Source organism: Eutrema salsugineum, unplaced genomic scaffold, assembly GCF_000478725.1.
Source record: "Eutrema salsugineum unplaced genomic scaffold, Eutsalg1_0 scaffold_9, whole genome shotgun sequence".
NCBI classification, from domain to species: domain Eukaryota; kingdom Viridiplantae; phylum Streptophyta; class Magnoliopsida; order Brassicales; family Brassicaceae; genus Eutrema; species Eutrema salsugineum.
The window spans coordinates 11,166,430-11,179,573 of NW_006256342.1; the positions used below are offsets into that span (position 1 = coordinate 11,166,430).

At 39.4% G+C, this 13,144-nt stretch overlaps 1 protein-coding gene across 1 annotated transcript; it reads left to right on the plus strand.

Moving 5' to 3' along the window:
- Positions 1–12,363: 12,363 nt before the first annotated feature.
- On the plus strand, positions 12,364–12,867 carry LOC112085962 (uncharacterized protein At4g04775-like). Its single transcript, XM_024154801.1, has 2 exons — positions 12,364–12,534; positions 12,607–12,867. Exons 1-2 carry the CDS (start codon positions 12,364–12,366, stop codon positions 12,865–12,867), a joined length of 432 nt encoding a protein of 143 aa, XP_024010569.1.
- The last annotated feature ends 277 nt before the right edge of the window (positions 12,868–13,144 follow it).

Genomic DNA, 13,144 nt, shown 5'->3' on the forward strand with positions numbered 1-13,144 from the left:
CCCTTTCCCTTTTCGTTCACTCCTTCGATTTTTCGAGTTTGTTGTTGAAAGCTTCTTTGTCGCTGTTTTATCCTAATACTCGCAGAATCCTTTCCAAACGTCATATTCAAGATCATTTGGATCTTTCTTGTGAAGCCACTTCAGCTTCTACTCGTACATGTGCTGCGAAAACTGGGTAGCGGCATACTTGTCGAAAGTGTTGAGAACATTCCTTGTATGTTGTCGGTCCCAAGTGAACTCTTGCTACAAAAAAAAAGACAAAATATGTTATGCCATTTAAAAAAAAAAAAAATCAGCAACCTACCGCGAAAGTACGATGCCATAAATCCTTTACAAGTTTCGGCATGAATGAGTATTTCTCATATGGTTGGTCCAACATGTTTTGAAGCATCTGCAGTATCGCCTTTGTTATCGCAGGCGACAACTTAAACCTGGAATATTAAAACAAAACAAAAACAAATTGTAAATTAAGAATTGTAAGCTAAATCAACTGAAATAAAAAAAAATTCAACACTTAGAGTTAATTAATATATATAATTTTTACATAAATGTATATAATTTTATATAAATGTTAAATTCTAACAAATAAAAGTTAAAGAATAAAACAAACCGGTTCTGCTTGGGAAGCAAGTATAATTGGATCATATTTATGGAGTGTCTTCTGCTATGTATTGATGTAACACCAAATTGGTCGTGACGCACACCATTTCCAACTACTGGATTATACCAACCACATAAAAATGCAACACATCTCAGGCCGAGCATTCCCAGATATTTAACATCCAGAATCTCCCGTAAGACACCATAATAAACAATATCACCAGATTGAGTAGATACACCATAATCTGAAGTTGATCTGCTCCTAGCATCCCCAAGAATCTTAAAAGTGTAGCCTCATGTGCTATACATTACATGTGATTGTACGGAAGATAGTGAAAAACATACTAATTCATCTAACCACGTTGAAATGATCGACCATTATCTTTCTCTGTCATAACCTGCAAAAGAGAGTTGCATATAATTTAATAAAATCATTAAGTTGATGATAAAAATCAATGTAATTATAACACTTACGTAATTTCTCAACCAACGTGAGAACTCTTCCTGTTTGAGTTCAATCAACTCGTCATCTGTTTTGTGTGGATATGCAAAACGCTGATATGACATATAAATCCTGGGAGAATACACCATATAAAACAACTAGGAAATATATACAATTAAAAACCAATTATATATAAGCAACAACTCGTTTAATATAATACATACCTCTCATATTCTTGAACTTCTTCACTGTTTGTGAGAATATACATTTGCAAATGATCTCGCTCTTGTGTCGAAAGTCTTCGTTTCTTGCCTTTTCCACTGAGTCGTCCAATTTGTAGGAAAATATTGGGAACAATGACCGGATAAAAAGGTGTATCACCTCCATCATCATGCTGAGTTGGTCTACGAATCTTTGTTTTGACCTCTTTTGTAAAGTAGTACTCGGCAAAATTTGAAGTTTCTTCATTAATGCTCTGTGCTACAATAGAACCCTCCACTCTGCTCATATTTTTCACTTTTTTTTTTTAAATGAAACATATACCGTTCAAAAGGATACATCCAACAGTACTGAACAGGTCTCCCAAGTTCTGCTTCTCGAGGGAGATGAATTGGTATATGTTCCATAACATCAAAGAATGAAGGAGGAAATATTTTCTCTAAATTACAAAGTATTACAAGTATATTGCTCGCAAGATTCCGGATACCATCCAATGTCAAAGATCGTATGCATATATCTCGGAAAAGGCACCAATCCCTACAAAGTATATAATAAAAATAAATTAAAAAGTAATTAAATCTTAACACAATTAGTATATATATACAAATAAAAATAAAAATTAAATATAATTAGTATACCTGCAATTGCTTCATGGACATTACGTGGTAGAAGATCTGCGAACGCAAATGGAAGTAGACGCTGCATCACAACATGACAATCATGATTTTTCATTCCGAAAAACTTCTTTTCTCCATGATCAACGCAGTTACGAAGGTTAGATGCGTATCCATCTGGAAATTTAACATTATCGGCGATCCAGTTAAAAAACTCAGCCGTTGAGGGTTCATCTAACCGAAAAACAGGAACTGGAGGCTTTCCGCTTGATGAAACATGTAGTGCCTTACGAGCACAAATGTCTGGCAAGTCCAATCTAGACTTCAGATTGTCCTTCGTCTTCCCTTGGACATTAAGAATGGAGGTTATTATGTTGTCGAAAAAATTCTTCTCAATATGCATGACATCTAAGTTATGCCTCAACAAATGATCCTTCTAATAAGGCAAATCCCATAATACACTTCTTTTGTGCCAATTGTGGTTGATGTCAGAACCATCAACAAGTTGATGCCCGCTACCACCACACTCTATGGTGCTTTCTACACCGAAATCTTTGAACTGAGTTAACAAATCTTCTCCATCTACCTCAGGAGGTTGATCATCAAACACTCGACGGTTTTTACTAAACAATGTGGTGCTCCAGCGGTAAGTATGATCTCTTGTTAGAAATCACCTATGACAATCAAACCAACAAATTTTTTTTTCGTGCTTCAATTGGAACGCATCTGTGTTATCTTGACAATACAGGCAAGATAACTTTCCATGCGTTGTCCAACCAGATAGCATGCTATAGTTGAAAAATCGCTAATAGTCCACATCAGTACTGAACACATGGTAAAATTCTGCTGACAAGAAACATCAAACGCTTGAACACCATGCTCCCATAATATTTGCAACTCATAAATTAGTGGCTGCAAAAACACATCAAATGCTCTCTTCGGATGCTCTGGTCCAGGAAGAACAAGAACTCTCGGTTCATGCATAAAGATGGTAGCAAATTATAAGGTGTTACAATTACTGGCCACAACGAATACTGTCTTCCATGCTTTCCAAACGGGGTTGAAACCATACATACATAATCCAAGATATATGTTCCTCGCCTCATACGCAAAATTGGGATAAATGGATTGATAATGTTTTCATGCATTTGCATCTGAGGGATGAGCAATTTCTCCATCCAAAGTGTGCTCTGCATGCCATCTCATTGCACTTGCTGTATGCTATGACTGATATAACATCTTAAGTCTCTCTGTTAACGCTAAATACCACATCCGTTTATGTGGGACTCGCACTCTTCCCTCTATATCCTTATACCGAGGTTTACGACAAAATAACATGTTGAACGGTCTGCGGTCTCTCTCCAATAGAGCATACAGTTATCGATGCACATATCTATCATCTGATACGGCAATCCAAGACCACAGACAAGTTTCTCTATCTCATAATATGATACTGGTGCAATATTATTTTCTGGCAAATTGTCTTTCACAAAATCAACTATTGCATCCACACATTCTTTGCTCAAATGAAAATCCGTCTTTATACCCATCATCCTAGTTGCAGCTGATAAATGGGAATGTCCACCTGTACAACCATGATACAACGGATTTTTAGCAGCGTACAACATATCAAAGAACCTTCGAGCTTCTAAATTAGGTTCTTCACCTCTATTTGCATACTCTGCAGTTGATGGTATACTTTCACGAAATGCATCATTCACCATTTGAACGTGACCAACGTTCACCATCTCAACATGACCTACATTTTCTACTTCCATTGCAGGTTCTTCTAAGCTATCCCTGATATTTTCTTCACTAGTACTAGCATAATTAACCATTTAATCATTTTCTCCATGATAGTACCAAATCTTGTAACCTGGTGCAAATCCATTACAATATAGGTGTGACCATACTTCGTCTATCATGACTGATCTACGATTCCAACAATTAGTACATGGACAATAGATTTTACCAGATTTTTTGGCTTTTTTCTGCGTACTCGCAAATGCCATGAATTGCTGTATGCCTTGTTTGTATTCTTCCTTAATAAGACCTGTATCTGGAATTTGATAAGGCTTGTCCATCCATGATTGAAAATAATTAGAAGGATCTGAAGAAGACATTATAGATAGAATTTTTTTTTATTGTGAGAGTAGTTGTAATCCGTGTTCAAAAACACAAGCACCTAGGTGACTAAACACCCGCTTCGATAATCAGCGGTGAAACTCTGCCGCGGTCAAACAAATCAGTTTAATACCAATTATAACCAATTAAAAATATAATATTTTAAACTATCAAATAAGCCTTTGATGTTTTGGGAAGCTCACCTGTGGATAATATTTAATTGAGCAAAAATGAGTATTTATAGATCATTTTAGTTACCTTCTCCTTTTTACTAGCCGATGTGGGATAAAAAATATAGTTGTCGGAAATCCGTCAGACTTCCATCAGAATTAGTCTGACGAAAAATGTTGTCGGAAAGTCGTCAGAATTTTCCGACGGAATTCCTACGGACCATGACATTTTCAAACGGATATGAATATCTGTCTAAAATTCGTAACAGTTTCGTAGGAATTATGACCGACGAAATAGTTTCTCGAAAAGTCGTCAGAAATTTCAGACGATTTACCGACGAATTTTATTCCGTCGAAAATTTCTGACAGATTTCCGACGGACAACATTTTCGGCCAAAATTCATCAGAAATTCATTGGAAATTTCCGACGGATTATGGCTGTGAGAAATACCATTGGAATTGCCCCTGTTTTCTTGTAGTAAACGTCTTTAGTATTGTTATAACAATCATTATGTCAAAATTTGATCAGCTTAACGCAAGAACAAGTCTTAAAGTTTTGAAAGTTTGGGGCAAACCAAACATCGTAGTAGACTCTATAAAAGCCTTTTCGGATGCATGGGACAACTGATGTGTGCGTGGTGTGTAGAGAACAAGTTTTACTTTTAATAAAATAATGAAGCTGCAAGTGCAAACTGATCAATTGTATTATTTAGGGATCGAATCCACATGTAATCAAGTTTTTTTCTGAAAAACCTTTTGAAAGAGATTCAGTAAGGAAGTCTAGAACTAACTAAATTTAAAAGGGTTTTTGGTGTCACGAAAAAATTAAATCCTAAACTAAAAGGGAAAAAAGATCTTTAAAAAATCGATTAAGATAAGAAAATAAAAGTAAGATTGCTTGAAAGAAAATCGGTGACAGACTATAAAAACGCGGCACTGAGTTGTTTAGGATATCTCTAGGGTATGATCGATTCAAAACATGCTAAAAACAAATAAAAAGATCCTAGCTAAAACTCTTAGAACTCGAGTACGGTTGTATGACTAAGTCACTCTTGTGATCATAACCAACTGCCACCCATGACCCTGACCAGTAGCTTTCGTCGCTGGCTCTGGTAACAGGCGCACATAATAGTTTAAACAAGACACATCTACATTCACAAATCACCCATAGGTAGCTTTCGTATCCTATGGTAGAATTGTTCTTCTCAAACTATATCAGACAGATAATGAAAACTCTCGCAACACTAAGTACCTAAATCAGATTATAGTTCATGACGCTACTCTCATACATTAAAAATAAGTTTAGAAGAAAAATTTCTAGGATTCAGCTTAATAGCTCATGCAATCTTCATCGAACATATAGATCCTCATCGATTAATTCCTTAAATCCAACAAGTAATTACTCAGATATAATTAAAGAAAGCAAAAACATTATAGAAGAAAGCTTTGAAGAAATCAATACTGAAAATAAATAAAAAAGGGTTCAAGAAGTAGATCTCTATCTCGCTAAACCTAAACGTACTAAGTATGAAAAAGTCTAAGACAACTTTTGAGGTACTAAGAGATGTAATCTAAGCACATGGTTTAAGGTTCGTAAAACATGTATTTATAGGTCTTCAAGACATGCTTCGTCACCACTTAGGATTTCTTCGAAGACAGGTATCAAACATGCTTGAAAGCCGCGGTCAGGAGCTCTCTGGCCATGGTGAATCATGTGTTGGCTGCGGTCAGGATGGCTGGCCGGCTGCTTGAATGGACTTCTTGATCTTCGCATAGCTTTTGATTGAACCGTTGGATTGTCTTCATGTCAAGTGTGCTGGAAATCTAGCTGATCCATATTTAAGGTTTCCAAATTTGAGCTGGATCAGATGGTGAGAAAGTCTTCATTTGAGGGTGAACTTCTGACAGTTTGACTCTGAGCTGAAAATCTAATCTTCTATCCATTTTGCAAAACTTTTGTCTAACTTTTCTGAAAAGAGTCTTGAGACTACAAATTGTTGAAAACCATAATGAAAACACTCAAAGATAATAAAAAAAATTAGGAAAGAATTTAAAAACAATCTATAAAAGTGGTCAAATACGGTGTTATCAACTCCCCTAAACTTATATCTTTGTTTGTCCTCAAACAAAACAAAAATCAATGGTAAAAGGAAAACAAAAATACAGAATGCATAAATCTCAGAGACATGTACCTCCAAACTATGACCATTGATCATACATCAATCGCAACCTAGTCTAGAAAATTCTCACCAAAACACAAAAGACACTAGTCCACGGTTTTCGTCATGCAAAATCTAAATAATCTAGATCTAGATTCCAGTAAACTAGTTCTCTACATTCATTAAGTGTATAACGTGAACTTCTCATCAAAGACATCATTCAGGGTAGACGGTGTTTGGTATTAAAAGCTATTTTGGTGTGGAGTTAAAGTGTTTAGGATTACCTGACGATCTGGAGGATGCTAGATATTTTGCAAAACCGCAAGAGAGAATGAATCTATTGATGTCCACAACTTTCAGTCACTTCTCCTTACTAAGTGTTGTTGCACAATCCTTCCTCTTTTGGTGTAAGCTGCTACTTCCCCTAGACTTAGATCTTTTCCGGGAATCCATAAGATAATCTTCCGGGACTCCAAATAATCGAACCAAAATTTTCCCCATAGAAAAAATCGATCCTCTTAGACTTTCTAGGGCTTTTACTCCTTTTCCTTTCTGATTTTGTTTTTGATTTTTTTTTATTAATTAGAAAAGGGAAACACCTTATATTGAGAGAGAGAGTCTAAGGGACGAAAGTATACCATGTTTTTGAAGTTTTTCTTAGGCAAACCAAGTTTTCTTCCCTGTTGAATCAATTCCAGAGATCGAAAGCCTTAGTCTTTAGTGACTGAAAACTGTGTTATTCTTTTTTCTCTCTGGAGCTTTTGCACATATCTGCATATATGACAATGAAAAAAAAGAATGCATTTAGTTTTAAAAAGGTTGGGTAAGATGAGAACTAGCTAAAGATGAACTAGTCATTCAGGATCAACAAAGAGTGGTAAAAAAGATACAAAGAATCAATACCGGAGATTGAAGCTTTGCCACAAATGACACCTACCCAAAACGATTACATACATGAATTTTGAGGGCTTATGTGGGAGTTAAACACAATCAAGACAACATTTAGTTTCGGCTTGGTTAAATTGAATCGACCATTCGGTCTATCGTAATTTGGGTCGTTTTACAGTATCTGCTGCGCTTCGGTTCAGCCCATTTTCGGAGAAATCACAGAATTGGGCTTTCCAAAGCCCAATTTTGGCACTTGGTCTTTTTAGGCAGTTAAACTCGTGAAGGTGAAAACCGACCCCAACAGTTTGCCCCCCAGTTTGTCAGTTTCGTATACGAAGATGACGATGTTAAATTCGCGAAACCGAGGTTAACTGCTGAATCGCCAAGGCGACAGATGGCTTTTGGCTCGGCTCGTTCCTTTTTGTTTCTTTTTTTTTGTTTTTTAAGTTTTGCCGAGCCAAATTTGACAGAAATGAGACTTGCTGATCCAAAGGTGTGCGTTTTTTGACGAACCAAGCCGAGATGACGATGTTGCTTCTGTTTTTACCGAGCCCAAGTCGATCGAGGTGAAGTCGTACCGTGGAATTGCCGAGGTGAAGAGATTCAGGATGTTTTGTTGCCAAACCGAGGCAAAGAAGAGATTAATGCGGCTGATGTTGTCGAGCCGAGCTATTAGGGTTGACTCGGCGACCTGCTCGCGTCGAATAAACAAGTTGACAAAAATTATCAAGATGAAGAGTTTCCGAGGTGAAGAGAGTGCTGAGCTATTTTTGGATGAAAAGATGTCGAGGCACAAAGTTGCCGAACCGAACATGCAAAATTCTCTATATATCTATATATATATATATATACATTCCAGACTTGGGTTTGGGCCTTAAGAATTGTTTTTGCTTCCCTAAGCCCATTGTGGTTCGCTGTTTCCCTCGGCAAAGCATCCCCCACACGCCTAAGTCTCTATATAAACTCGAGCCCCCTTCTCATAATCTTTACTTCTCAAAATTTTTCAAAAGTTAGCTCTCTCCTTTCTCCTTTCTGATCTCTCTCGTTTTTTTTTTGTCAACTCTTCTGGTCCGCCGCACAACCTAGGGTTTTCATCCGAGGTGCGGCGAGTTCTTTGATGTTTTCGATTTGCTTATGAGTTTTCATATCCACCTTCAAACTTCCTGATCCTCCTCAGACATTCTTTCTCGTTTAGATCCATCTGTCTTTTCAGATTATCTTCCATGATCCGAGATGTCGAACCGAACCGAGTCGAGCAATTCTGCTGTTTCTGCAAGTTTCGCTTCGTGCATCAACCGAGATACGAAGGATCTTGCGGAGAGCTTTTTGATGGTTTGTCTCCTTGGAACGCCGAAGCAGCGAATTCTTTCGTGTCGTAAAGCCCGAACCCGAGGACTTTGATTTTGATACTATCGCAGCTAGACAAGAGCCCGAAATCACAATGGCGAAGCTCGGAGCTGGTCCCTCGAAACCGCAAATCTCTCGGAAGTCAAAAAAAAAGAAACCAGATCCTCCCAGTTCGTCTCTTTCGACTGAAGAATCATTAAGAAGGCTGATGCAACGTTGTGGGATTTACGAGGTGATAGAGTTTGTCGCGCCCGAGCCTTTTGACCAAGCCGACGATCCCCCACCAAACCATTTTACGGTTTATGAAAGTTTCATCGAGCTGTGTTATTTGTGGTTTTCGTTGCTCGAGCCGATACTGTGATATCTCTGGTTGCACGGGATTTCCTTGGGACAGATCATGCCGCGAGGTCTCCAATATATGATCGGAATCATGGTTCATGGTTACGAGTGCGGCATCAATATTGGGGTCAACCATTTTCGTAATTTTCTGTAGATTCGATGATCTTCTAAACCGAGAAGATATTTTACCTCGAATAAGAGATCTTGGAGGATTATCAAGGGTTTTTTGAGCAAAGATAATTCTTGGGATGACTATTTTTTCTACATCCTTGTTGACGAGGCTTCCGTCGGAAACGACTTTCTTAACTTAACCAAGACGGATTTGTGATTACTCAGTAGCCAACTCGCAGTTTTTCGTTTGCTCGTATCTTTTTTCTTGATTTTGACCCCTTTTTGTGTGTTCTTGCAGTTCGCGATCCGCTTCCACTAGTTCCCCAAGGTATTTCTCAGACCAAGGAAATTCTCGCTGCTCATAAAGTTAATTGGACGAAGCATTTCTCGTTCGTGAGAGTTGAGAAAGCGAGAGCCTTACTCGTTTGAGCTCCTATCAGTTCGGATTCTTCTACTTCCTCAGACGATACGATCAGAAAGATGGTGCGATTATCTTTTCGTGATAAAAAAGGAGAAGGTCGACAAAGAGAGAGCGAGCCAAGCCCGAAGAGCGGAGAAGTCGACCGCCCAGGCCGAGCCGACCCCTCCTGTGGCCAAAGAACCGAATGTCGAGGTTGCGGACAACAACCAAGAAACTCATGAGGCTGCCGAGACGAATCCAGCCGACACTCATGTTTCGGAGAAGTTTCCCGAGATCCCTTCCGAGGTATCAGGAAAGGACACCACCGGATCATCCGAGCTTCCCATCTCCGGTGCTGAAGATCGTGTCATCGTCTTAGGTTTTCCGAGCTGGTTGAGACCTTCTGCTTTGGTCCTGATGAAGCACAAAGGTGGCTTGAACCGGAATCGTTCTGCTTCAGAAGGTGATAAGGGAAAGGATGTCACCGTGCTGTAGAAGAGACGTAACATACCAATCGATGGTGAACCCGTACCTTCTCTCATCAATGACGCCTTTGCTTCGGCAACGTTTCTGTCGAAGATCAATAACAAAGGGGTTCGGCTACCGCCCACAGATTCGCTTACGAAAGATTAATCCTATGCAAGTATGTCTAAGCGAGGCACCGAGGTAGATTCTCAAGACTTTCACTCGTTTTGTTCAAGTATTGGCTCGAGTTTCACACCTTTTTTATTATTATTTTTGCAGCTTCTGGCTTCCATAAACGAGTTGATCGTGGGATATGAGGCGGATGCTTGCAAAGATCAGCGGTGGGTTGACGAGGCGACAAAGGACACTACCATGCTCCAGACTAAACTAGACTACGCCGAACGGAAACTCTTCTCTGCCATGACACAGGCAAAGGCTCGGATTAAGGCTCTTGTGGCGGAGAAGAAGACGCTGAAGAACGAGTGCGTCAAGGCGACCAATATGGAAGTCCGGCTCGAGGAATCGAGGGCTAGGAAAGAAGCCGACGTTAATTCTTTGCAGAGACAACTGGTAGAGAAGGATGCTCTTCATGAGGCCAACATCATGAAAGCCGTAAAGTTCGCGAGGAGAGACTTAACTGAGAAGGTGCCGGGTCACTTCAACAACACGGAGAAAAATCTCAGGGACCTAACGGAGGCAAAGTAGAATGAGTTGGACCTCACGCAGATCGATGGAAACCTTCACTCATCGAGATTCTTAGGAAAGATGATGCCCCAACTCTTGATGCCAAAGAGGATAGACTGAAGCTGTGGCGAGCTGATCTAGCGGGAGCCGATGAAGAGTTTGAGAAGGTCACTGCTTGCCTTAGAGGCGAGCTAACCTTGAGTCCTGTCTCCGAGGATTCGATTATTGTTGGACTAGGAAACGAGTCGGTCGAAGCTGCTGCGTTTGGGGTTGGTATGTCCAAACCGACGGGTTCCAACCTCGGAACGCAACGACTCACCGAGCTTGTCAAGGAATAAAAACCATTCTGAACTATATTTGTTGGTTTTGTTTCTATTACCGAGCCCGAGGTGCTCGAAATGACTAATGCTTTGAAGGTAAATGATAACGATTGTAGTTTAGAACATATTGAATTGCTTGGTCTTGCATTTATTTTCCGTGATTCCAATCGTATGGTTTTTATTCTTAGAATTCGGAGTGTAAAGAGCGTTGTGAGAACGGTTCGTTATTGATTCCAAGGTATTGAGAAAAGATGTGCGATAGTGTGTATCGGATTTAAATGTTAGGATTCGCGATGTGTATCAACTTACTTATCCGTAAACTGTTGTGGGATCGATCCAAAAAATTTATATAGCGCGCTGTTATCCTGTAAAGGACGTCACTGAACCCTAGTCCATATAGGAGAAGTGGTTACAATTCGTTTAGGGAATTTGTTTTAGCTTATCTGTTGTGGCCAGCAACGAGATAGAAAATGTGAATGTACGATACTAAATGCGAGAGCTATGAGGGAAATATGTAAGAAAGTTAACTTAAGTTATAAAAAATCCGGGCAAGTAATAAAAACGTACTTTGAAAACACAAACAGAAATCCGAAGAAAACTGCATTCAAAATAATGCTTGTAAGTATAAAGGGAAGTATAACGTATACGTACCCAGTCCCCCCCCTCCTCCCCCCACCCCGGTTTTAAGAGGGGGATAGCTGAACCCATTCGAAGATAGGCTGCCTACGTAGCATTTTCAGGGATCAAGCTGTTTCGTAGTTCATGGTTGATAGGTGATGCCGCCTAATGATAATACTTCTTCAAATGCATCACATTCCAGGATTTCGAAATCAGTGTTCCTTCCATGTTTTCCAGTTCGTAGACTCCGGGTCGGCCTACCTTGGTGATTCTATAAGACCATGTTAATTGGAGGTTTCTCCCTGGGTTTCTAACCCATTTATGGCCCAAAAAAATGTAAAATTAGTTTTATAAGGAGGATCGATCCCTAATTAGGGATCACAAGGATCGATCCTCCTTGTACACGTGTCTCAATTATATTGGTCGGTGGAATTATTGGAAGAGAGTTTTTTTTCCTCTATCATTTCCTCGTTCTCTCTGACTTTTCTCTTTCTCTCCTCTCGATCACGATCTTCTGCTTCTCCAATCTTTTGCTTCTCCGATCATCGTTCCTTTTGTCCGATGAAACTCTAAACCACTTCTCCCCATCATCTTCGAACCTCCTTTCGAACCTCTCCACTCCCTCCATCTCGTCACTCACGCAAGTGTCTTCAACAAATAGCAACACGTAGTTTCTCTCCTTCTCTCCTTCTCCAATTATCTATTTTGGTTATTGTTTTTCGGTTTCGTGCAATCGAAGATCGAGTTAGATTTAGCTAGGGTTGGGGGTCGATTTGGGGATTTTTGGTTGATATCATCTTTTGTATTTCTGGGTCCATAACTGGATTATAACTTATGCCTCTACGGATTATGTTACAAGAACGATGACGCTTAGTCACAGCAGCGATTCCTCGAGATCAAGCATCAGCTCCAGGGGTCATGGTTTTCACGGCATCCCATCGAAGTGCTGCTTCTGTGGTAGTCTAACTGTGATCATGACCTCTCATACAACCATCAATCCTGGAAGGCGGTTCTACACATGCTCGAACAGCTTGGTTAGTTTATCTTGTATCTGATTTTATTGTTTCATAGTTAGAATTTTGATCATGATTTTGTTGGTTTTGTAGGAAGGAGTCCACGTTTGGAAATGGTGGGATGAAGCGATCAGTGAGGAGGTGATAGACTTGAAGGAAGACTTGAAGTCTCTCGAGGCAAGGCTACGTTATGGCCATGGTGTATCCGACTGTGTTCATATAGGAGAAGATGAACTGAAGATGTTGAAGGACTTGAGTGTTCGTAAGAGTAAGGAAGCAAAGGAGGTGAAGATAGTTGTGGCATTGGTTGTTGTCATCATATCCGTTGGGGTTTTAGTTAGTCTGGTGAAGTAAGTTTCATAAACTTAGTCTTCTTAGTTATATTAAAACATTTGTCAATGTTTGTTTGACTATGTGTATGACTAGTTTGTTTGTTTCTTGTTATGGTTGAAGGTAACTTCGTGGAAAGAGCTAAAGAGACGAGGAAGTTGTTCAGGTTAGTTATCTGATTTTAGTTTTGAGAACTGGTTAGCTTAGTTATATGAGGCATTTCATCTTTGAGTAGTGTTTAGCTATGTTTAGCAATCTAGTTAAGCGTAATAAATGCTAAGTTGTTGGACTAGAGTTTAGA